The sequence below is a fragment of the Triturus cristatus genome, chromosome 3_1 (assembly GCF_964204655.1).
Source record: "Triturus cristatus chromosome 3_1, aTriCri1.1, whole genome shotgun sequence".
Classification (NCBI taxonomy): domain Eukaryota; kingdom Metazoa; phylum Chordata; class Amphibia; order Caudata; family Salamandridae; genus Triturus; species Triturus cristatus.
The window spans coordinates 666,610,149-666,636,940 of record NC_140583.1 but is presented as its reverse complement, the minus strand read 5'-3'; the positions used below and the strand labels follow the sequence as shown (position 1 = coordinate 666,636,940).

Here is a 26,792-nt window from a genome sequence, read left to right as displayed (position 1 = left end):
ATTTTTAGCCTCTTTCTTTGGTTCTGCAAGCTCGGGAGTGTACCACATAGCCCGGCCACTAGCCCGCTTGGATTTTAGTGGTTTAAATTGGACTAAGGGATTCAAAGGCTCCATTAGCCAGTTTTCAAAATTGGTTTACATTTCCGTTATGTCTCCCTTCATGGATGGGGCGGATTCATTATGAATACTCATCCATTTACGGGTAAACACGAAAAGATGCTGGAAACGTTCCAGTCACCTGAAGGGTAAGAGAGGTAGTTATAAGTAGAGTATGTCCCCCCTACAAGTAATTATATTCACAAAAAATACTCTAGATAACCACTTGATGGTAGGTGGTGCTAATGAACCCAAGAGAGGGGTCAGAAAGACTGAGGGGAAAAGAAATATTAAACACTCTCTAACAGAAGGTTGTGCCTAACCCAACCATGATTGTGGGGGAAAAAGGTTTTTTCTTTTAGCTACCCTCACACACCCTAGTGGTGTCATGCTTCATCATTGGGTCACCCCGACCCCTAAAAGTCAGGGTGGGCTCAACCACAGTGTTGGGAGCTCTTATAATATATAAATGACAGAGGGGGTTTAAATAAAATACCTCAGGCAGATCCCCAGTTTCCCTTTATTATTGGTTCTGTCTGGGTAATTAAGATAATTTAAAATGAGTCTTTATTGGAGTTTTATGGTCCTAAGACCCTAGTGCCGACATGTTTCAGTCCAGAGTGGCCGTAAAGGTCCAGGACTTTCTTCAGGGCTAACCAAAGACCCCTCTATGTGAGTGTGAGAAATAGGGAAGTCCCTATCCTGTCAGTAAGAAGGGGCAGAGTAGCTGCTCCGCATGAGATGTTTTTTTTGAAAAAAGTGTGTGTCAACTGCCAGGCTCCATCTGAAAAGAGAAATGCAGACAAACACCTAATAAAACATCACAGGCAGATTTGCTGCCGTGCTCACAAACCCTATGGGTTTGTGAGCACGAAATCACAAACCCTATGGGTTTGTGAGCACGAAATCACAAACCCTATGAGTTTGTGAGCACGGCAGCAAATCTGCCTGTGATGTTTTATTAGGTGTTTGTCTGCATTTCTCTTTTCAGATGTAGCCTGGCAGTTGACACACACTTTAAAAAAAAAAAAACATCTCATGCGGAGCAGCTACTCTGCCCCTTCTTACTGACAGGATAGGGACTTCCCTATTTCTCACACTCACATAGAGGGGTCTTTGGTTAGCCCTGAAGAAAGTCCTGGACCTTTACGGCCACTCTGGACTGAAACATGTCGGCACTAGGGTCTTAGGACCATAAAACTCCAATAAAGACCCATTTTCAATTATCTTAATTACCCAGACAGAACCAAAAATAAAGGGAAACTGGGGATCTGCCTGAGGTATTTTATTTAAACCCCCTCTGTCATTTATATATTATAAGAGCTCCCAACACTGTAGTTGAGCCCACCATGACTTTTAGGGGTCAGGGTGACCCAATGATGAAGCATGACACCACTAGGGTGTGTGAGGGTAACTAAAAGAAAAAAACGTTTTTTCCCCACAATCATGGTTGGGTTAGGCACGACCTTCTGTTAGAGAGTGTTTAATATTTCCTTTTCCCCTCAGTCTTTCTGACCCCTCTCTTGGGTTCATTAGCACCACCTACCATCAAGTGGTTATCTAGAGAACTCATCCTTTTACCCACACTAAGTTTGGACCAAACCCGTCTGGATTTCAGGGGAAGGAGCTGATTTTACCATTCCTAGGAATGGATATCCAGAAGGGAACTATGTAGTGCTCTGACCATAAAATTGGGGATGCGTCTTCTGTGGCTATAATTGTAATTATTGTAAAAACCTGCTCAAGAAGATGACCACCACTGAGTTTGGGTGTTTTAATAATTTGCTTTAGCTGAAGTGCTGTAACATCTTGTGCTAACCTAGTAGCTGTTACAGCACTGTTATCCTCAAAGTGTAAATTGAGGTCTCCAAGCACATAAAAATGTGCTTTCTGGAGACTACATTCTGCAACTATTTCCAGGAGTGCCTGAACAAATTGTGTCGCCAGGCCTGGAGGATGATACATAAGGATGCCTGAGAATGTAGAAGTAGGAGAGAATTCAAGTGAATATTGAGGACTCTTGCTATCCTTGATCTCAATAGGTAAAAAAGTTCCTTTACGATCATCTTTGAAAATAATAACTAAACCTCCACCCCTTCTATCTTTTCTATTACATCTAGTGATGGAGCAGCCTTGGAAGAGGGACATCACAATTTCTCGGGTTGATTCTTCTAAGTGTGGGTTGGTAGCTTTGTAGGGGAATAGTGTCGAAAGTTATTTAAGAAATAAATCGTTTTTTTATTGATAATTATTTATTACATTGATTAATAATCATGTTCTTTTCCAAATCCTGAGTGCGACTCCTTTTTTACGGACTTTGTGCGTGAGGATATGTGAAAATATATATATTTATATATATATATATTTATATGAATGTATATATATATATGTATGCATATATATATGTATATATGTATATATACATGTGTATGCATGTATATGTATATATTTTGTAAGTAGTATGTAAAGTCGATATTTAGGACTACAATATATTTGCTGCAAAATTTTTGTATCACACTATTTTTTTATTTATATTATGTCATAAAAGCGAAAGTATGCATTACCATTGTTTCTTTTATTTATGTGAATGGTGTAATGCTATTCACCTTTGAGAATGAGATAGGTGAATACATTCCATACAGTTATAGTGCAAGAGATCTGGATAGCAACATGATTCGTTGTTTACTCACACTGTTCTATTTAGAAAAGCATCGCGAATAGCAATCATTTTGCCTTTTGTTGAAAAAAAACGTTCTCAAGCTTCAGATAGACACACAGAAGAGGGACCACATGGGCAGTCTTCTCTCGGGTGCACACAAACACACAATTTATGTACAGCACAGGCAGCAGGGGTATGAATTTCCCTCACACATCCTGTGTGGTAGTATCCAGGTTCATTCGCATGCACAAAACAGATTCAACATTAGGAAAAGCAGTGCGGGTTTCCTATATACAAGGAACATAAATTGTGTAGGCAGTAGCACTGCAAGACTCCTTCATAACAAGGAAGAATGTTATAACGGAAAATATAGGCGTACAAGTTACATGGCGGACAGCCCAGGAAGTAAGATTCTGATATGTGGCGAAAGTAACAGTGGGCCAGGTTACAGAGAAAAGCAAAAAAGGTGTTGAGGTACATGAGACACAGAGATGAAAGTATTGACAATAGATAAAAAATAGTCGCACATCAGCGGAGAAGAAACACGATCTGATTGGAAAGTAAGCTAGTAGATGGTAAAGAGGATGAATTGAGACGATGGAGAGCCATAGGACAAAAAGAAAGATGTTCAAAAGAAGAGAGTTGCTAGGTGAGGACACAGAACACATTCCAGCATGGGCAATCTTTTAGTTCGTAGACTTTTTACAATTTTCTTGAGGGAATTGCTGCTAGTTTCTCCTTGTGTGCATTGCAGGTGGTGATTTCAAGCCAGTGGTCCTGGTCTGAGTCCGAATATAAATATATTATATACTTATCTCAAAAAGCAGTCACACTGTGGTATCGAAAGAGCAGACTGAAACCTGCTATGGACACTCCTTCGTCTGTCACAGGGAGAGGTCTCCCACTTAGGTGGAGAAGTGTGGCTCAATGGTTAGAGCGGCAGACCCTGATGCAGAGGTCTGGCCCGGGACCAGGGTTCAATTCCCCGCCTCGGCGGGTCTTGGGCTCAAAATTCCACGGACCTGATAATTCTCGCCTCGGTGCCTATTCCAATCATGGAGTCCCACTCTGCAACTCTGGGCAATAGCTTGCTTAATCTCCACAACGGCCCCCACAACGCTAAGGATGCCTGGCCTCCACTTTGGGGGTGCCCAGGAGTGGACACCCAGGAGTGGACACCTCACAGGGAAAGCCAGGATGGGTTCCACAGCGGTATTCGTACAAGCGCCTTGAGACCCTTGCGGGTGAGTAGTGCACTATACAAGTATCAATTTACTTACTTACTCCCCAGATATACCTCCTTCACAGGAGGATAGGGTCCCGTGAGGGGCATTTAACAGGACCTATGCCGTCCAATTGTGTAGCCTCAGCATATCAGGCACAACTCAACCATTAACACGTTTCAAAATCTCACCATAACGACAGTCGAAAAAGTGTTCACTGTCTGTCAGGCATGCTCGCAGCATGCAACTTTTCATTTCTTCTGAATAATAAATAACACAATCTACATTGTGTTCTGATAAAACACATTTGATTCCCAAACACTATGGGGGTTATTAGGATGGCAGGCGGACTTTAGTCCACCCACCACCCTAGCGGTGCTGTGACCGGTCGCCAGGCGTGCGGTGGTCCCGCACCGCCAATTAGGATGCGGCCGCCACCCTGGCAGTCGCGTTCCGCATTGTTGACATTGCGGCGGGTGCTGCTGTAAGCAGCACCTGCCGCAATGTCAAAGTACCATGCTGTGCATTGCCATGCACAACGTGGCAGCCACCGCGCGGTGCCTGCCACCTTGTGCATGGCAATGTAGGGGGGTACCATAGGTAGCCCCCAAGTGCAGCCCCCAACCCCCTGGGGCCCGCAACGGGCCCAAAAGTAATTCCCCGCCAGCCTTACCATGGCGGCAAAGCCGCCATGGAAAGGCCTGTGAAACCCGGCATCCTAATATGGATGGCGGTGCCACTTTGCGTCCACTGCAATACCCCCCGCCTGCGGGGGGGGGGGGTAAATCAGGTTGGGATGGCGGGTGGATCGCAACCACCGGGCCGGTGGTGGCGAACCGCCCGCCATCCTAATCACCCCCTATGTGTGAAGGTCATGTTTTTGTTAATTCAGTCAGGACATGACACAATCCTCGTCGTGTGCCAAACCCCCAATATTTCTGGGAAAGTTTTGTTTTAATTCCACAAGAAATATAATTTAACGACATGATTTGGCAGCTTTAATTTCCAGGAGTTTGTTGGCTCAGTATTTAAATTATTGAGAACTAAAAATGGGGTTTATGATGAAAGCTGTTTAGGATTCATTTCATAGCTGAATCACCGGCACCACCATAAGAAATTAAAATAAGGCAAATAATGAAAAGCACTAACAGGCTAATGCAGCAGTATCCCTAAAATTAGAAGGCGGAGCGCGCACAGTAGCGTATAATTAACAACATTTAATGTGTTCTTAAATTAATTTTGAGCTAGCAGAAATAATTCCATGGATTTTGTTGTCCGTGAGGTCCACAGATTGTCGCACATATAAAATTTGGCAGACGGCTACTCCCCTGGTGCTGCGGCAACAGAGTACCGTCTACGCCAAGCTCTCGGTTCGCGGCGTGATTTACAGCTGGTCAGACCAACAGAGTGTTGACGGCAGAGCCTACTCTGGCTCCTTCATCAGCATACTCCTGCGATGGCCTGACTGCAGGTACACCTTCCGACTGCAGGCCCAATGTAGAATGAGCGGCCAGGTGAATTCTTCCATGGTGTGGGGACCATTAGTTTTACATTTTTCTGAAACAAACTGCTGCTTTGGGAATTGTTTTTTTTTAAATTTAACACTGGAAAAGTTTAGCAGCCGGTGATCATGCTTTACAGAGTAACTGATCAAACTTTTTCACCATTGACAGGAACCACTGCGATGGAATGTACAAAGATGTCCACAGAGCTCACGGACATCTCTAAATTTGATGGATGGCATGTCTGTCAGGATGGCAGAGTCAAGTGCTCTGTCGCCCTGACGGACATTACACCATCCACCAAGCTCTAGTTCAGGGCCATGAGTCTTCCACCCCAGCTGACGATTTGGCGCGTTTTCTGTACATTTTTGCCACCATAGTCAGTGCGCTTCGGGCCCAGTTAACATTTAGACTGCTTATTTCTTCAGGCTGAAGACGGCTTTTCTATGTAATGATGATCGTCTTGAAAAAGGTGTTTTTGTGTGTGCTTATGGGTGGGGGTGTGTGTGTGTGTGTGTTTGTGTGTGTGTGTCTGTGTATATACACTCGCACTAGTGTGAATTCCTATGAGAAGGGGGACTGCACAGCTGTAGTAGTACAAAAGTAAGTCTAAGCTAAACTCATATTCTTCAGTCAGTCAGTCAGGCAAAAGTACTTTATTCAGTTAATTAAAACCATAAAAGCATTCTATACACAAAATTTAAATTGATATAACATTAGTTAGCAGCAAAGATATTACACTAATTATAAACATTCTCATATCTTCAAACACAGGAATGCTTATCAGTAACAGTAGCAAAAGCTGGTCTGTTCATTGATAATGGTAAATACTCGGTGATTGAATGAGTTGGTGTCATAAAACAGCAAATTTAATAGACGGCTAAGGGATTCACATGACAATGTTGCCTCAGGGCCGAATGAGGTACTGTGAGCTGTCACTGCCCCCTGTCTCGCAGCATGCTCATCTCTGAGATCTTTTAAGACATTATAATGGTGGGCCATCGTCCAAGGCCCACACCTTCCAAAGGGCTCCCTAAGAGCGACTAAGACAGTAGGAAGATTTTTCCCTCCTTCTCTTTCATCTTTGACTTTCCCTATCTTATCCACTCTGCCTCTTTCCTGAATTCCTCTAACTCCTTCGGTTTCACTCGATCTATCCCCACGTTACCACCCTTTGCTTTTCTACTGCTGAGGTCTCGCATTGTCGGCTATTTCTCACTCTATCATCTCTCTCTGTAATTTGGGTACTCCTCTATGCCACTCTCTCTAAGTCTGTGTACCTATCTATATCCACCTTGTGGTTCTATCTCTCACGTCTCTACCTCACTTTTGTTTTCTTCTGCCCTTCCTCTATCTTGTTGGATGTCTATTTCCCCATCTATCTGACTAACTAGTTCAACGCCACATCTATCTACAATGCTCTACTTCTCTCTCTTCCTTACACATTTCTCTTCTTACTACTCCTCACATCTTCACCCTCACCCCTCTATCTGTACCTCTCTCTCCATCTTTAGGACACCTACCACAATCTTTTAATTCTTCTCTCTACCGCACCTCTATTTACTTCACCTCCCTTTCAATATACCTTTTTTCTACCCCACTGCTTTCTACCTATTTCTCGGATGTCTGTATACCTCTTTTTGTGCCTACCTTTACTTCTCTACATCTTTCTCTATGCTTCATCTCTCTTTAGCCTACTCCTTCCTGAGATCACTGTTCTGTTACAATGTTACCTCCCTGTATCTCCCCTTCATCTATTTCAGCTCTCTCAACCTCATCTCTCTTTACCTAACCCCTCTTGTTCTCTCTCTAGAGTGGTCTTGTGGGTCTCCCTGTTGCGTCGGAAATGCTTATAAGGAAGGAGCTTTTGTATGGGTTTACGAACATCCAGCGATTAAACTAGCAATTAAACTACAATTTCAAAGGCTATGAGCAAATGTTTTATTTGTTATGATGCACTAGCTCACTAAACATTCACCAAGTCACCCTTGTTGGGAATTTTTACAATGGACGGAGCAGGTTGGTTCTATGTTGAATTTTCCATAAAATATTTTTTGTGAGAGGCAAGGGACATCTAGATCTAAAAGTGAAAAGAACAGGCCCTGAACAATGCTTGTTCAAGCTTTATTTTGGTACTACGCGACTGGCGCACACCATGAAGGTTGAGCTTTCAGCTGCTTTTGTGTGCCCCTATTTCTGCAAGTTTAACATGTAATTCAATGTTGCTTGGAATCATAAAGCTCTGATAAAGATTAAACAGGATAATACATTTTATGTTTTCCCTAACAGGGGGGTACATACTATGATTTGCCGAGGCAGCTGTACCAAAAATCTTTAAGGTGGCTGTTGCCCAATTAGGAATGTATGAAAAAAGAAACTCACCCCTTACATGGCCGTAGGTACTACATAATACTCTGCATCAAAAAGGAGGCCACACTTCCTGCCAATGCTCAAGCACAGACAGGGAGCATTCAGACATTGTGGAGGCACGCCTGAACAAATGGTGCAATTTACAGGAGGCTTTAGCAGGCCTGAAGGGTCATAATTTGTAATGAGATAGTGGTTGGAAGGAGGAATTTGAAAGAGGCGCAATGAGAGTCAAAAATCCATCCTCTTGTGCCATTATCACCTTCTGCATTTTCAACTAACACTTCACATCCAAGACAACAGCAGCATTAACTCTGTTCTCTTCAGCAAAAGAAAGCAAAACTCACAGGCACATCCTGGAACACAGTGTTGGTAATGTTGTTGTTGGGACAACTCTGCCAGGAATTATTCAGCCGAAAACCAATGGCACTTGTGTGTCGCCCAATCAGGGACACAAATTTTCGGAAAGTGCAGTTTTGGATGCTGATTGGTCCATCATAGATCTGCATTCCTCGAATTGGAAAATTCCTATAGTCAATAACAAAATACGATGGGAAAGTGTATTAGATAAATAGTAATGAAACAGGACAGTGACATTTGTGAAAAGACTAATTATGTTGCGTGGGCATAAGGAGGCTTGGGAGTGTTTAAATGTGTGGGGGAAAAAGACATGACTTGTGGAAAGGAGAAAGAAAATGGTGTTTATAGTTTGACTTATATAGGGCATGTTAGGTGAGGTGTGTGAGGTTTCACATGGTGGAAGCAAAGAAGGCGTAATGTTGCTGTGCAGAAGCATAGAGAATGCTATGTCCAGCTAGGAGAAATTGATGACCAGTCCACTGAACATCTGTGGAGCCTCCAGGGGAGTAGCACACAGAATCATCCCAGTAGCAACGGAGGAGGCTATCATTTAAGGAACAGTTAAATCATTAAGGGAACACTATTTGAAGCCCACCTAGCAGTCACAGAGGACCAGCTTACTGGAGGCACTGGTAAGCCACCAGAGGAGTGCTTTGAGGAGGCTACTAAGAGTTTAACACGTAAGAGTTCAATTATTGGTTAATATACGTACAATGTACACCGTTTAGTGATTGTTTAAAGCTTTCTATAGACAGATATGTTAGCCACATTCCTTTTTACGCCTATTTATTTCCACTTGTTCGAGAGAAGCTTTTTGTATTCTTTTTTATTTACATACAGTTGTTCTCTCTGAATGGGTCGTTTATTCTCCTATCTAAAGACTGCATTGCAGTTCAACTATTGTCATTTGAATTAGGGCATAAACACAGCATAGTGTTCCTTCGGGTTGCACGGAGGGCAGAGCTCATTACATTTTGACTGAAACCTTAAGAAACATACTGGGCTCTTGGGAGTGTCCTTCCACGATGGTCCATGCCTCCTGGCCCCCACACTGAGTTCTCCGTGGTCTCTGTTCCAATATTGTTACTTTCGCCAACAAATAAACTGTTCTTAACTTCCTGTTTGGAGCCATCATCATCTGGAAAGGTTCCGCCACTTGGAGAGAAAAATATTAAATTCATAACTGCTGTAGGTTCAAAGTTTAAGCACGACAAAGAATGAAATGGTGCTCTTACCTGGCCAAGGTCAAGCCAATGCCATTGTCAGCAAACCTGCAAGAAGGCAAAGAGGAAACATCTGAAAAGCCTCTCTAAAAACCTAACCATTTTCTCAGCATTAAAATCTTTACTGAACCGAATGGACCCTTGTGGACAGGTGGACCTATTTATGTTTAATAGATAGAGTTAGGGCTTAAAATCTCCATTGGACAGGTGCGTATCTTGAATTAATTTATCCAAAGGAGTTACAAAGTTGTGTGTTTACCAACGCTCAGGATCTTATCGGGTTCCGTTCATTTTATTTCTGGTTGATCCCATTGAGAAGGGGTGACCAAGGCACACCAATAACTACACAAAGGCTCTACACAAGGCTCTACTGGCCAGGGCTGATGAAAAATAAAATGCTCCAGGAACAAACATATCTGCAGGATGGCAACAGAAAGGGCGTTAAAATAAGGAGGGTCGAGGCGATGAAAATGAGCCTATGCGTTGCCAATGTATTAAAATTGTTTGCATACACTCTTCCCCACAAATATTGACAGTAAGGAAACCAGATGAGGACTCTGCTCTGGTTTACTTTAGCCATCACAACATACCACATAAGATAGGTACATGTTTAAGACACATTGTAAAAATAGCTATGTGCATCCAACCAGCCTCAAGCTACAATGCGGGTAAAATAGGTGCTTTTTCACTTGCTGCGGGTAAATATGTATAATCTTTGGTCACTTCTTTGAATCTTCACATAATAGCTTCAAATGTTACTCTGCTTGCTGCAGAGTGTTGTATGCAACCTGCAGACTACAGGTTTGTGCCCTGGCTAGATAGCTCAATGGGATAATATGCTGTTGTAGATATGTTTCTGCAACATTTAGGTCAACAGTTGAAAACTTTGCAAATTAGCTCGGTGGCTTCCCCATCTTCTGAAAGCATCTGCATGTACCCTGCCAATGCTTGCGCATTTCCACTCAATGTTTTATTGTTCTATGGTGTTCTATGGTTGATCAAATCAGTGTAACTTATCTGGGTAATACTTTAGTTACCAAGGAGAGACTGACCAGTAAATCAAAAATCCCTAATGCTAGCTCCATCGAATGCATTACATTCTTAGACGCTAGTCCCCTTCTAGTTTGGTGCTGGATGCGTTGCTTGTTTAACGAGGTTTCACTCTAGGGGGCTGGTTACGATCTCGTTAGGAAAGCCTCCCGGATTAGTCGATTACGGAAAGCTTTCCATACGAAATGCACTCCAGAAGTCCCAATGACCAATTACGGTGCAGCCATATGCTGACAGACTCCATTCGCTAGGACTCCCATTAAATTCAATGGGAGACTGTGTACTGTACGCGAACACAGGATCGCATTGCAAAATGGGGTGGGTGGGGAAAAGCATGCACCCTGTGGCGAGCACCTCTTGGTGCCCACAACACTGTACATGCGTTGAAAGGGGAGCCATGGGGCCCCCACTGGACCGATTAGGTGGACCCAGGGGGCCTGCCACGGCCCCCCGTTGTCAGATTCCCAGAGTTGGTACGGTTGTCAGACTCGTGCATCGTACCCGCTCGTTCAGAATACAGCCTCATTGAGCTGCACGATTTGTCTCCAAATGACTCGGACTGACTGTTTCAGGTTCAGAACCCATTCGGTCGACATGGACGACTTACTCGCATCATACTTGGTTGTTTAGATAGGGGGACTTTGGTTGGAAACAGAGGCTCCGAATCGGATTTGCTTTTAGCGAATGTGGTTCAGAGCCCTTCCTAACGAGATCGAAATCAGCCCCTTAGTGTCAAACTCCTCCTTATTAGCATCTCTAACATTAAAAACAGGTTTCCAAAGCTGCCACATACAGGACACCTTCTTTATTGTTGCTCCTCCTCCCAGTCTCCTTGTAAACAAACACTAGCTCTAGAAGACAGCACAAGATCATTTTCATTTTTTGGTAAAACTTTTAGAAACTACAGAGACAAAGGAAATCATTCTGATGCCGGGCGGTCGGACTGCTTGCCTCCATAGTGGTGGTTGGGAGACCGCTAAATAAGCATGCGGAGGCACGGCCACCACATTCCTATTCGGCTGCTGGGCTGACGGTCGGAAAGGCATTGGTACCATGGCGGGGCATGATGCGGTCATGGAAAAGGGCTGCAGCACATGCCTTCACCGTGCAGCATCTTCTGCACATCCGTGCATCTTGTCCCATGCACTATGTCATGCATGACACACAGTGCAAGGTGCACAGAGGTGAGCGGGGGTACTACATGTGCCCTCTGGGCCACTTTTCCGTGGCCTACGATGGTAGGAGGCTTGTTTGGGGCCCCCATATCCCTTTCCAACAACCTTTTCCAGGCGGGATTCCTGTCATGAAAACGCTGTTGGAAAGGGATATTTCAGTCCTGACGACAGTGCCTGCCGTGGCACCGCCACCATTCAGGGACCCTGCTCCGACTGCCCGCCGCGTCAGGATCTATGATCCTGGTGGAGCCAGTGGTCTTGCATCTGACAGCTTAGGGTCCAACCCCCCAGTATCAGAATACTGCAGTCGGACTGAATGGCTGTTGGTGGACGGACTGCCACCGACGGCCTGCCAGTGGTCTGACGCTCAACATCTATATCACCCCAGAAATGAGTAGCCAGTAACATTTTTAAAAAAATTAATTTCAACAATATTCCAAATGGCACCAAGATAGTGAGTAGGACAAGCAAGCCCATCAGTCGCACAGGGGATTGTTCCACCCGAGGGTAATCGAAAGAAAAACATTTTTTAGGGCCCAAATGGTAAATTTCAGACCTCAATTTTCAAAGAAAATGTTCCTCCTATCTTCATTTCTTGCACCTTTGTTTCATTTCTTTTCCTCATTGTCTACCCTTTTGTCCTTCTTTACTTCATTCTTTTTTTTAAATTTATTTCAGTTTCCTTCCATAAATCTCTCTTCTATTCTTTTAGACTCTTATCCTTATTTATCTTTTCAGTTTTCATCCACTTTTCTTTCATTCTCTTCATTCTTTAGTGTATTTTCTAGCCTTTCTTTTCTCCTTCCTTATTTGTGTCTTGGTGCATCTTTCTTTTTCCATTTCCTTTCAACCTTTTGTCTTTTTCCATTCACTCCATCATTCACCCATCCACTCCATCATTGACACATCCATATAGCATTCATTCTCCTCAATCTTTATCAGTCATCTATTTATCAATCCTCTCCTCTCTCATCCATCCATCCCTGCATCCATGTGTCCACCTCTCCATCAATCCTTCTGTCCTTCTCCCACTTCCTTCCATACTCTCTTGTTCCATTTGTCCTCCCACCCACAGCTCCGACGCAGTAGATCATTGTATTTATGAGCTTCTGTAGGAAGATCAGTGTCACTGATCAATGTTTATGAAGATATAAACAACAAATTATATATGTTAGACAGAACTACCCTGTGCATCCTACTTCCTCTCCAGCTGCTAAAAAATGTGTGTGGGTGGGAGTGGGGTCATGAGGCCTCTATCAGAGAATCCAGCAGACTTCATTCTCATTTATTTTAGAGTGAGTGATTGTTGTGAATGGTTGTTACACAGATTTTCACAGACCAAGGGAGGAGACTGCAATGGTTTTTAGGGAGGAACGAAGATATGACCTCTGGTGGTGAAAGAGTTTTTGTTGATCACATCAAGGTCAATGGTATGCATATCTCTGAGGACTTCATGTTCCAAACAGGCCTGCCAGAATTTGTTGTGGGAATTGTTGTGGGGGGCTGGTTCAAAAACATACTGCTGGGCCCACTGGACACTTTTCCCATGTTTACTAGGTGCTATGGGCACCTGATTCATAGCATAAAAAAGTCCTCCATGGAAAGAAAAGACATGGCATCTGGCACCACATAGTAGTATGGACATGTAGGTGGTATATCCATGCAAGATGCTCATTTTTTTTTATAGCAGGCTTGCTTTAAGAATCAATACATACATTTTGCGCAGGAGCACAGGGCCCTGAAAAGCACTGGGCCAAAACAAAAAACAACGTTTCAACACATAGAGCCTAACCACATTTCAGAACTATGTTATCTTTCTGCTGTTTCTACTGTGTTGTACTGAAGTTATGGAGTCAAGGCTTCCTCATCTATATGTTTAATATTCGGTACCTGTGCCCTGATGCGGCTCGGTGCCATGCAATTTGCCTTCACGTAAAACGTGATATACATAAGGGCAATCACCATGTCAGCTTCTGTCAAGCAGTAGCCACCTTGTGCCCCAGAACTCTATTCAATGAACACCAAGTTGTGGGAGCTGGAGGAGTTGGAGGTTAGCCCAGTGCTAATAACGTATTGCGGCAGTGTACTGGCAGACCCACCAGGTGTTACCATTTGATAGGGCTCTCTCAACCCAGGTGGATCAGTTAAGGTGCTAAGTGTGTTCCACTATAGATTTCCGATGTGTGTGTGTGTGTGTGTGTGTGTGTGTGTGTGTGTGTGAGAGAGACAGAGAGGCATCAGTGTCAGAATGAGTGATGATTAAGAGATCTTTCCCCCTGTGAGTGGGTTGCCTCTCCAAATGAGCTCTGTGTACTTGCATATAATTTTGATGAGCTTGTCCTTGTAGCCATTGAGACATAAGCAACCCTTTTCACTAGGTGACCTGAACTAGATTGTGGACACAGCCACTGTGAATGAGTCTTTTAATGCAGGGGAGTGATCCATGAACATAGGTGCTGCTGCTCCTGGATTCCAGTACCAGATGGAGTCATAAACATAAGAAGTATCATGCATACATGACCTATAATCACAAAATACTGTCTATACTAGTGTGAGAACAAGCCAAGTCAACATATCTCCTAAGAAGGGGGATGGCCCAAAATAGAGAAGCTATGGCTACAATAAAAATGAACCTTAAGATATCAGTAGATTATTTGGATATTTTTCAGGCTTGTATAGCTTTTCAGAGCTCATTAAAGTACCTGCAGCCATTTACTCCCCTCTTGTAAGTGAACTTGGTGTGTTTGAATATGATGTGGGTAGCCACTACATTCTGAACCAGACTAAACATTCCACTCACGGACAAGTAGTAGAGTAACTTTTAGGTCTAGTTGCAATTTAAATTATGATGGTATAATTGCTGTAATTTTATGAACTTTGCATTATACTTGTTATTCGAAATTCCTGAAATTATGACATTATGTCATGTGTAATTACACCACAGTCTGTTGCAAAATTACAGTGCAGGAACTTGGGAATAACGTAAACAACCAGAATATGAACAGATGTTTTTTGATACCATTGTGTTTTTCGTGATTCTTTTAGCGCAAAAAGGCATCCTTGCTTACAAAACTGACATGAAGAGGCATTTTGAGCTAAAATATAGCGCTAAGGGACAGTTGCACTTTGCATAATTCCGCTGAAGTGTCTTGAAATTTTGTGTAATTACACTAAAACAAATTAGACAAATTTTGCACAGCGTGTGTAAATTTATACTAATTTTATTTTCTTTTAATTTACTGAAACTTTCCTATTTTTAATTCTCGTCTACGCAGCGCGCATGCACTGCATAGGAGGACCTTTAGCCGTCGTACAGCTCTTTTTTAAAGCACATACTCGTGCTTGTGGCGCATACAGCTTGCGGAAGTGCGCAGCAGCGTGCCACAAGCATGAGTATGTGCTTTGAAAAAGAGCAGACTGCGCGTGCACGCAGACACACACGCACCACTCCCGGGCCAGCATACACATGATTGCTGTGCCAGTGCACGCACAACTCGCGGGCTTGTTTCCTTTTCTGTTTCCCGTGTCTGCTTTTTCTTCTGTTCTTCGAAAATCTCTCTTTTTTTCTCCTATATCTCCCTTCCTCTTCTACTTATCTCTCTTATATGCCTACAACTTTCTTCCGCTTTTGCTTGCCTCTTTCTTCCTTGTTTTACTGCTGCATTCGCCAAGGACACAATGTCAGTCTTATTATTACGGGTGAGAGCTGTTACCTGCTGTGCTGGCTTCCTTCTAGATCTGCTGATAATGGATTCCTTCATACATGCGGGCGGATTCTGTTTAGCCACTACATTGCACAAGAATGTCACCATGCGTGTCCCACCAATTAACAGCAAGCGGCACAGTGCTCATGCACAACAGAGCATTCACCAGGATAAAGAGATCCCTGGCGCCTCTTATTTAAGGCAAATAAACTTCTAATACAGACAGCACAGCATTTTAATGCAGAGCAATGCTGTATTCCTAATAACTCCTCTTTAAACATAGAGCTTTCTTCTGCAGGGAGACCCTCTTTTTAAAAGACTCAAAGCATACAGCAGCACCTCTTTTTTTAATTCAAAAAGCCTTCTGAGACAGGACCCACCTCTTTTGACCACAGAGAGCTTCTGAATATAGATAGTAATTTAATACTGAGACCAGGTTACACATCCGGCACCTATTTTTAATTTCTTTTTTTTTTTTTACACAAGCAGTACCTCTTTTAAATATTGAGTCCTCGTCTACAGAATCACCTCTTTCCTAATTTAGAGAGCCTTCTGCACCTCTTTTCAAACGAAAAGAGCATTAATGTAGACAACGACTATTTAATACAGAAAAACACATGCATGCACACCAGTTTAATGCAGAAAGCTCTTTAAACACCTAGCGCCTCTTTTTAACAGTCATCAAATTCAAACAATTCCCTGCTTTAATTATGCGAGCTGTCTATTGGAAACAGCATCTCTTTTCAAAACAAATAACCTGTTGATGCAGGCTACGCCTATATTTAATACAAAGATCTCTCAAATAAGGATAACATGTATTAAATGCAGTGACAATATTGTACACCTAACACCTTTTTTTACAGGGAGAGTCCTCTGATACACCCAACACCTATTGTTAATACAGGATCAGCCCCTGCATATCATTGGCTGGCTTTCTTGTCAATGTCATTTGCTTGCTTCTTATGCAATTACCGTATTTTATATTGAATGATTTGTATCCTTCCGACGTCTACATTCAGGGACTTACTTTTTGTATTTTACATTTATTATTCCATGGGAGTGCAGGAGCTTGTGTTTGAGACCTTATAAGTGTTTAGTTTTGCAGTACAATATCCTTGGTACAACAACATCAACTGTTGCATGGCTAAACACATATAAGGTCCCAAAGGCGAGACCTATTGGCTATGCCAATGCTTGTTTCTTTTTCTGAGTAAAGTGCATTATTATATTAATGCTAATTCAAGTAGGAACAAGAGCGTAGGCTCTCTAAACTCTGAAGAGGATCAGACTCCCCTCTCTGGTTTACTTGATAGGCTCGAAAACCTTACTCATAAACAAAGTAGGGGACCATATGGGTGAAGGAAATTGCACAGACACAACTAGTAAAAAGAGAAGCTGGTGTGATGGAGCACACAGGTGTCTTTCAAGTAAAGCAAGAGTCTGGAAAAAAGATGGTTTTGTGATATATGCACTTCACCATCTTTTGACTTTACTCCTTCCATGTGGTTACAACATATTGTCAGAATTGTCAACATATAGGGGATTAAAACATGTTTTTTTCCCACATCAAAATAACTATAGACAGGCATGTTCCAAGGACGTTAGGAGCCAGGACATATTTCAGATACCGAGTATCCCAAATCTACCTTTTTTGGAGGAATGTAACATTTGCCGCAATGATGAGAAGACATAAAATGTCCATATCTAAGTTTACATTGATTGTGATTGTGTATCTCACTGCTGTGCACAGCATGCATATAGTGTGTCACCGCGATAGACAAAACTTACTGGCAGTCGTTGAGCCACACATCCCCTCCCCTCAGCCAGGCGCCGTGGTCTTGGTTCTTATAAGCAATGAAGTGCTCGATCAGGGCAGGTTCCCTGGGCTTCAGAGGGTCCGCATCTTTGTGAGGTCCATATCTATAAAGAGACAAGAGAGGCCATGCGCTGTTCAGTAGGCTGCAATGCAAAACTATGTGGCTGAACAAAGCCTGACAATATCTGAACTCGGAGCTTAGTCTTCTAACCCCCTTCTCTCTCCTGCCACTTCTTACGGCACTTCACAAGCCTTCTCTTCCCTGAGAGACATCATCACCCAGGCCTTGATCGTATAACTCCCTCGGTGGGCCATCGCTTTCCCACTGCCCTAAACTGATTGTTTCATTTTTAGGAGAACAGGCTGAGAAGTTGCGAGAAGAAGTGGGGGAGGGCTATGCATTTTCTGATTATATTTTGTTGTGCATCATAAACCACATTGTCTACATCACTCAGTCATGATAATATCCTGCCTGCTCACAACAGGACTTCTTGTGTGCAATAGTCATAGCACTCATACAGCATGTGGACAGCAATATTCACACATAGTACCAACAATAGAAAGCATTCCTACTTGATTCTTTTATATGTTTTTCCTTGTGTTTTTCTAAAGCGCATAGAAGGCCCAATAGAGTGTCAGGTTACTGTACATCCGTGCAAACATAAAAATTGAGGACCCAATAGGTCGTCGCATCATAACATAGAAAGATTTAAAGGCACCGCTAACAAAGGCATCCCATGGTACTAGATGGGTTGGTCCAGAGAATGAACACAACAAAGCCTATGCAGATATCGCCCATGTCTGTGTGAACTCTCAGGATAGCACTCAGAGAACAGGTGACACACTACGCCTCATTCCTGGAACTGACTCACAGTATAAGTGCTATATCAGTCCGAGGCTAGTGTTTAGAACATTGCTCCAATGGGTCCCTTGTTTGTGGTGGCGGGGAGTGCGCGTCAAGAGAACCAAAACACTAGTTTCACGACCCAATGCCATACGTGGAAAAATGGTCAGTTGGCATTTCGGCAAGTGGATAAAGTATTTTTCAGATTGTAGTTTGCAGAATGATTTTCAAAAGAAAGAGGATGCAGAAGGGAACGATATTAATGATGGCGTAAGTGTTTTAATGCAGGAGTCACTATAAAGGTGGAGTTGGGCGTGCTCCTCTTGGAGTGGTTAGGGAGGATTCTAGGAGTAAGGAAAGGAAAATGTTTCATAGGCTAAAAGTGAAAATGCGGCATAGGTCAAAGGACGTAGAGAGTAGCATAGACCACGCTCTGTTTGCCACTGGTATAGGAGTAAGAGTATGGGCAATAGTATGGGTAGGCGCTAGGAAGAGTCCTCATGACCTCATCAATTAATGTAAAATATCCTTAGAAGGCAAGTTAAGTGTGGGGATATACTTTTCAGAAGGGTTGCATTTCCTGAGAGAACTGGGCTCAAGTAGCTCAACAGGGGGCATGAATAGCCCAGGTAGGACCTATAGAAAGATTCTGATGGGATTACATCAGAGGCTGAAGGAACTAGGCAGAAACATATAAGAAGAGGTGTGGTTGAGGGCATCACCACCTGAGTGTTTTTCATGTCAGGGTTTAGGAAAAAGTAGGGGTTGGGTGAATTGTTGGAAGTGTCCTCACTCTTCGAGAAGTGGAAAATGTTTCCCTACAGCATTCAACCTATCACTTAAGATCATTATGAAAACCGAGGAAATTGCAGTGTGGGTCTTGTAAGCAACCAGCCAAACTGACATAGTCAGTCCTGGAATGTGCTATCTAGAGATGAAATAGAGACAGAGGGAACATGAAAGAAGCCATCAGGGCCATAGACCAAATCCCGCAATGGCTATCTTGGGTGGGAGCAATGGTGGGCCCACATTGGGCCCAATGAGGTAACAAAAGACAGGATGCAAAACAGCTACAAGTAAGAATTTGACTGCAAGAGAGGCCTTTAATCTAGACATCAGTTTTGTATGGATAAAGCTCAATAGATTAATCTTGATCAACCTCAGTCAGCAAGCCCCTTTTTATCCCCCAATCAGCTACATTATAAGGGTTTACTGTATTACGACACTAATGCCCCCATTACGAGGCCCCCAGATTTGACTGTGTGCACAACAGAAGGCTAGAAACACTGGTTCCAGTCAGTACCCCCATGCCTTAATCTGGGGATTGCTAATTATTTCCTCTGGATTGGGGAATAGCATGCAGATCATGGAATACCTTTCCAAATCTGTACATTTTCCCCCTTCTCGGAGAAATAATAGGCCCAAGTCCACACAGTTACCACTACATGAAGCAGATGGTAAATGTGTGGGGGTTGTTTCTAGAGACCTGGGAGTTTAAGGCACAACGGGTGCAGGGAGGTAAGCAGGTGAGGGAGGAGCGTCTGCAGCTCTGCTCATGTTGCCATAAAAGTACAGGCGAGCAGAGCGGCAGTCTGCAGCTCCTGCAACACCGCTTTAAAATCCAGGGCCGCTGTAATTATCAGTAATCCTGGGTGGAGTTCGCAGAGATCTGCATAAGTGCAACAAAAAAAATCAGGCGCGCTATGCGGAGCTCCCCAAGCGGCAGAAAGCGTTAAAACAATGCTGTTTGCTGCAATTTTTAGCGCCGGGTATTTGTCCGTGCTGTGAAATTATAGCGAACGGCACCATGCACAGCGCAAGCAGGCGCTGCTTCCTTTCTGCTGCACAAATAGATTTTCTACTTGAGAGGCAGTTTTCTGAACGCGAACGAATGGTTTCTCGACGCGAGCAGTCGTGAGCATACGTGACCACTCACATTGAGAAATCCAACTGCCTGCGTTGAGAAATCTCACTGAGAGGTAGATTTCTCTCGCTCGCGATCACCAACTTGATGTTGAAGAGCGCGAAAGAGGAAAAATCTCACCAGGAGGTGGATTTTCCTCGCTTGCGCTCACCAACTTGATGTTGACGAGCGTGAGCGTCGAAAAAACTCCGTTCCACTACGCGGATCAGAGTTTTTCGGAACTCCGCAAGCTCCGTGTAATGTGGGGTGCGGAAAACTCTGCAAACTCCGCGAGCGGAGTGGAGTTTACCGCCCAGGCTTAATTATCAAGTATGCAGTTTGCGGAACCGGTAATTTGAGCCCCAGAGATGCTGGGAATGTTAGAATTGTCTGGGATATTGCTTGAGGTATTCATAGCAGGCACAAGGCGCTTACTTAGATCACCGTTTAAAAATTGACGCTGAACCCAGCAGCGTGATTGTGGTTTACTCCGGCCTTACTTACCTTCAAGGCAAGCGTGTTGAGCATGATGTCTTGCCGGTATTCATATTGAAATCCCTCACAATTACCACCAGCCTTTTGTTGTCGTCAATGGCAGATGTTTTTTTTTTTAAACCTGTGATGCGGGCCCATTCTACTGATGCTATACAACACTGCATGGCGCAAGCAGTTTTGCCGGTAAAATACAAACGCGGATAAAGCGGCAAATATGCAGAAATCGGCTTTCCACGCGCTCTTGCGCGCTTGCAACGGAGTCTATACGATGCCCTTAGCTGCAAACTAAGCCTCCACTGTAGTCTACAGCGCTGCTGCTCTCCCCAGCCCCAGTCCCCTCATATCTTGATCTAAATGTAGACGCTATCACTCAGTTTCAAAGGAGTACTTATTTGCCTGCTACTTTTTAAACGGCAACTTAAATAGAATATCCCATGTCAAACATATCTTTTAAAAGCCATACATGTGAAGGGCAGATAAATGAGGATGCACTCCTCCGTTTGTCCCTTATTAAAATAAAACGCGCTCTTGTGCTCTTTCCTGTGGCAGGAAGAAGTCAGCTTTGGCTCTTGGTGGACATGAAGGCGCATGTCTTCTTTCATTAAGAGGGCTCCAGAGAACAACAATACGGCGCGTGCCCTCCAGTGTGTGATTAGCGGAAATTAAAACCACCCCCTCAAGCAGCTCTGTGAGAATGGCTGCAGAATCCGCGTTTCACATGTTACTTATTATGAGGCCTTCTTCTGTGTTACAGAGGTGCAGATGCCCGAGTCCTGATCTTCGAGCCACTGCCTCTCCATTCAAACATGGACAGTCTTTCTTCCATTTTGCATTTTCACGTTTTTGGCGTAGTGCTGAGCGCCTGTAGCCCCAAAAACTATTGGAGTGCTATATTAGAAATGTATATGCTGCAGGATGTAGCTGGATGTCTCAAATGTGCATGCATGCATTGCTCATGCGTGCATTCTGCACTGGTGCTTATTGATCTGCACAGATGGTGGAGAGTCCAATCGGCTTAATAGTGGCATATTGATCCGCTTTACGCAAGTAATACTGCTCCGTTATTGGCTACATCAACTAAAACAGGAAATTCGACTACTGTTCCCCTTCTAGCCACTGTTTTGTTCCCAGTACTGTGGCCGGAAGTAATTCTGCAGGGCACATGGACCACTGACAGTCCAACTGTGGATGGAGTTTGCTGGTGCTCTTTCCAATCTCCCCCCCCTCTTTCGTTTTACCCAATCACCCTGCCCCACAACGCTCCGTGGCTCCATCCTCTCACTGCTTCCTCCTAGTATGCTAAGCAACTGTCCCCTATTCCCTTCCCCTGTCCGGCCACTGTCCTTTGCTCCTACAGCACACCTATGTCTCCTGTTCTGTACCCTCAAACTGGAGAAAAACAAGTGTTGCGGATTATCTTCTATAATGTCGCTGCCGGAACCCTTGCCACACCTGAGCTGTCGCCCGCCGTCACAGTTATGTTGGTTTCTTGCTTCATCCACCCTCCTTACGTTATACCTGCACAGGGAATGGCTGTTGCTAGTAGGATATTCTGACCCGGAAAATGTGGCTTGCAGCAGGGCCCTACCAAGTTTATCTCCACCGTGGGAAAAACCGAGCAAAGTGAGGAGATTTTATCAGCCTTCATGAAGGTACTGGTGAGGAAAGTGTAAACCCTGCATTTACCTAATATCTTTAGCTCAGTGTTGTTAATGGAACAATCAATAAACACAGTTCACCAAGACTAATTACTTAAGGATTCTTTGGAGGTCCCAATTACTGTCGAAGACAAATGATTGAGATACAATGGGCAGAGCGTTTATAGGAGTGAAGGCAGATTATTGTCAGGTCTTGTAAGTGGTCCAACCTGAGCAACTGGAAAGAGGTTTCACATGGTCCACACAGGGTCAAGCAGAACAGTGGTAAAGATACCCATTCGATGGCACGCTTCCTCTACATAACGTAGCCTTCACGGTTAGTTTGTTGCATGAAGAGTAATGTTTAAAACAGACATACTATACGCCACATCCATCTGGACAGCAGCAAAAGCATAGTAAACACCGTCTTAATTTGTTGTGTGCCAAAGAGAGGAATAATATGACCCTCAAAAGGAACAGTCTTTCACCCCTAACTATAATCACCAGAGTAGGTAGATCTCTGTGATGATTCTGGAAAGAGCTCCATCTGAAGTAGAGACTGGATCCTCACACCTTCACCTTCACGATTAAATGTAATAATATCTCTTTCCCATATTGGCTGGAATTGGCTTGAGATGAATGTCGACCTAACAAGTCAAGTACTTGAAAAGCAGATTCGGATTTTAGCACAACACAAATACTTTAGTATTACAAAACAGTATAAGGTGCATCCACATTTAAAAAAGCTTTTCTATGTCCTAATTCATGCAAAAACATGTCAAAATTGTGCTGTGTCAGAGTTCATACCTGGCTCCTACTAGGGACAGGAAGGGTCTTTTATCCTTTGCATTTGCTTCAGTGGTTTTCACTCCGTTGTCAATCATCATACCAGCCTGTAAAAAAATAGAGACTTGTCTGGGTCAACAGATTGGTCAATGTTCTCCAACCCTTTAGTCAGGCACATCAAACTGAAGAAAAGGAAGAAAGAAACAATCTAAGGCTTCTGAGAAACATTTAATGGAATCAATTTGTACCATGGACCCTTTATTGTAATGTCTCATAATAGGTCTAGCCAATATTCTTGGAACTTGCAAATCACCCATGCTACGCCCATGGAAGGCCTTCCCAGGGCAGAGTAACTCATCGTAGCAATTTGAGCTGAGTTGCATTACTCCAGATTTTTGGAGCCACGCAAAGAGGCTTTGCGCGCCTTCAAAAATCTGTCTTTAGGTTTGCGTCGCTCTTGCACTATGTTGCATGGTGCAAGAGTGACACAAACGGCCTCATACATAGGCCTCTCTATGTTTTAGTCTCATGCTTTGATATTTGATGTCCTTGTATCATATTCTGTAGGAGGTGGAATGCCTCTTTCTACAGAATTTGGTGCACTGATATCGTGCAGTGAAGAACATAATGTTTGTATATTGTTGTTAGCTATGGCCTTATTTAACGTCTTTTACCTCCAGTTATTCAGTGGTGTAACGCAAAATGATGGGGCCCACCTGAAGAATGTGATGAGAGCCCCCAAGTCTCTCATATCTCACAGATATTCATTGGTCTTGGTCTGAAAGGGGCCTCTTTGAATGGTTGGGGTCACCCCCCACCTCTCTGGTATCTAATGGGATGTTGCAGCCTCCGCTATTCCCCAGTTATTAAAGTTGTACCTGGTTCTTTAAGATTTGTACAAATAGATACTGACAAAGCATACCTGTGGGACCATTATTCTGCTCTATTCCTCCTGCTCCTGTCATGATTGCAACCAACGATATATTCCCCACCGCATCAGCAGACTGGACGGATTTATCATACTGTGGATATTTACCTTGTGCAACATTAACCGTAAGAGTAAAAAAGGCTTAAACAGCGCAAGGGTAACAAAGCACGAGGGTAACGTGTCAGTTATAAAACTAAAGAAGGTAGTTCACAGATGGTTGTGAAGTAAAGACAAGAGTGAAGGTGGAAGATCCAAACATATTTACTCAGAGCATGTGGTGGAAGGAGGAAGAGAAAGGACATCTGAGCATGGGATGAGAGCTGCTCGGGGAGGTGTGGAAGTATTTGCAGAAGAGGAAGGTTTGAGTATGAGAGTCAGCCTCAGATTGGCTGGCAGTCCATTGCTGATGATGGGGGCAAAGCAGTAGGAGCTTTATTTTCCTGGTGTTCTTTCCTTGTCTTGTGATCCATTGTCTGTACTTCATGTTGTGCAATTGCGGATAGGAGACATAGAGAGGAAGAGTTTTGGATTTATTTATTGTGTGTTGACAAAAAGGGAGGGAAATAGTTTAATACTTTTTGAGGGATACTCATCCAAATGGAAAGGGGGTTTGTTCATGCTCATACTCTACTAGTCTGGAATAGATAGCCTTGTATCCTTTGATGATCTACAAAAACGGATAGACGAGTTTCATGTTGCTTTCATTTAACATCATTTTATTTTCTTCTTTTTTGATCATCTTTTTTGATTATCTCCACGTAGCTCCAAAACATTATTGGAGCCGTGGCAAGTAGTGGTGGAAGTTTTCTCCAGACTCTAACTAAACTTCACGTTTCTTAGTTGAGTATATCCATGCCATTTCGTTCATCACTGCAAACCATGGTGTGCAATAAGCCCCTACTGAACATCTATATAACTGGGGTTCCTAAAGAGATAGCTATACCAGTGCGACCTCCAGTTTGTTCACCTATAGGTTCAGTGAAATTGAAGTGGTCAATGGGTGATTAAGAGTATCTCATAGTAGGTCTCTGGTTAGCAGTGCCTGTGAAAGAGAAAGGGAGCAGAGCAGGTTGTTTTGAGAGGACCACATATTCACTAAGGTTCTAGGGTTGTGAAAGTGTTTGAGGAAAACCTATGTGAAGACGCAAACCTGTAATCATATCAGGTAAAGACGCAAACCCATAATCATATCACTGTAGTTTGTACCTATGTACAAAGTCTTGTTCCAGTGCGGTCACTTATCAGTCATCCACCATGTGGTCTGGATAGGTTTAGCTTCTACCTATATGGTTGTCAGGTTATGTATTGTTAACAGCGCATCAGCATATTGCAGTAGTAAACACTAAAAAGAGACTGCAGAGGTCACTTAGTGTTGAGTGGCTACTAAGACAGAACGATTTTGTGTATTGGACCATTAAGGAATGCAATACTTAATGATTTCCATATCTGGCTCTGATGGGCAAACATACCATTAGCCTGATCGCTGAGAGTTAAATGCGTCCACATGAAGGTGGAATGATGAACACGGTTACCATTTTGTTGTTATTTTGAGTGTGTTATTGAGTAAGTACTTAATGTACTCCCTAAATGGTTTATCTCATGAAGTCGAGAGTGGGGAGCATATCACTGGGCTCTCACCTAGTTAGATCTCCACTAATCCATGTAAATGTGTGTATGTATTTGTGTTTGAATGTTTGATGTGTGACATTTGTATAGTGCATTGGTCCCCAACCTTTTCTGTAAGGAGTGCAACTTCTGATCAGTGTAAATCGTTGTGAGCTACTGAAGACCAAGTAACTTGAGCATTGTTAGCAGACACCCCTTCACCCAGCTTCTTTGACTTTAAAACCTAATGTCCATGGAGTCCGATACTATGGTTTGAAAACAAGACTGTGACTAGGGGTACTGTGATACGGCTACCTTGTGCGTCAGTGAGTGCATGGTCTGTGGGGAAGCATGAACATGTGTGTGAATGAATGGGATATATGTGTATGGGTGACTGAGAGCCTGTGTTGTACGTGCTTGGGGCACAGGACATACCGTTCACCATATGTGGGACTGTTACATGTACAACACAGATAATCTACCTTTTTTTTTTAAATGGGAGACATTTAAAGTACAGAAACATGTTTTGCAAAAATGTTCATAATAAGCAACATTTTTCTGCACTTGATACAATTTGTTTTGTATTTTTCAGTTATAAATAGGGCAGCGTGTCTACCAGCCACTGGGAGCAAGATGCCTGCTGCATGTAGATGTGATACTTTGAAATGGGAGAAAGTTCAATTAAAGAGTTAACTTTATATTCATATGCATTACATAAAACTCATCATTTTAATGTTCTCTCATGTTAAAGTGTCTTCTCAAACAGCAGGCCTTTTACTCCCAGTGGCCTGTAGACATGGTGCTATAGTTATAACAGGAAAGTGCAGTCATTTATTTAAGTGTGAGGAATTTAAAGTGAAGAAACAAGCTTCATAAAACAATAGGACTTAATTGGCTTAATTTAAAGTAGAGAAAAACATGTTTGACAATGTTTAATAAAAATTGCCACTGGGAGGAAGATGCCTGCTATTTGTAAATGTGACACTTTGAAAAGAGAGAACATTAAAATGAAGAGTAATTTGATCATAAAGTTAACCTTTCATTTGAATTTTCTCTCATTTAAAAGCATTCAGAAATATAATTGTGTTCTCATGCTCCAATATTGAGTAGTGAAAGATTGTTATTTAAGAGTTAAATACCTCAGTGATTCTGTTCTGAACCTCTGTGACTCACATGGGTCATAAATCGTAGTGGAGCACTGCTCATTATGGGGCTCTGCTATCTGCAGCCTGATAATAATTTAAATAAACATAGCCCTTCCTTAACTTCCTAAAAGCAACACAGTGAGTGATTGAAATGGAACCTGGATTCTGGAGTAGAGGTAGACTATGTGCCTTTTATAATTTTATCATCAAAAGCTCAAAGGTCTAAATGTAATTTCTAGTTATTGTTTAATTTATCTATTATCAGACAGTTGTG

At 43.0% G+C, this 26,792-nt stretch overlaps 1 protein-coding gene across 1 annotated transcript in view; it reads right to left on the bottom strand.

Annotated features, from left to right (window-relative positions):
• The window catches only part of CEMIP (cell migration inducing hyaluronidase 1), a 908,751-nt gene that overhangs the window by 104,253 nt on the left and 777,706 nt on the right, over positions 1-26,792 (bottom strand). Inside the window, exons 17-21 of the mRNA XM_085644720.1 lie at positions 22,862-22,947; positions 17,148-17,279; positions 9,443-9,478; positions 9,207-9,362; positions 8,195-8,375 (exon numbers count right to left, since the gene is read on the bottom strand). Of these exons, the coding sequence (XP_085500846.1) occupies positions 8,195-8,375; positions 9,207-9,362; positions 9,443-9,478; positions 17,148-17,279; positions 22,862-22,947 (591 nt within the window). The remainder of the gene's footprint in view (positions 1-8,194; positions 8,376-9,206; positions 9,363-9,442; positions 9,479-17,147; positions 17,280-22,861; positions 22,948-26,792) is intronic.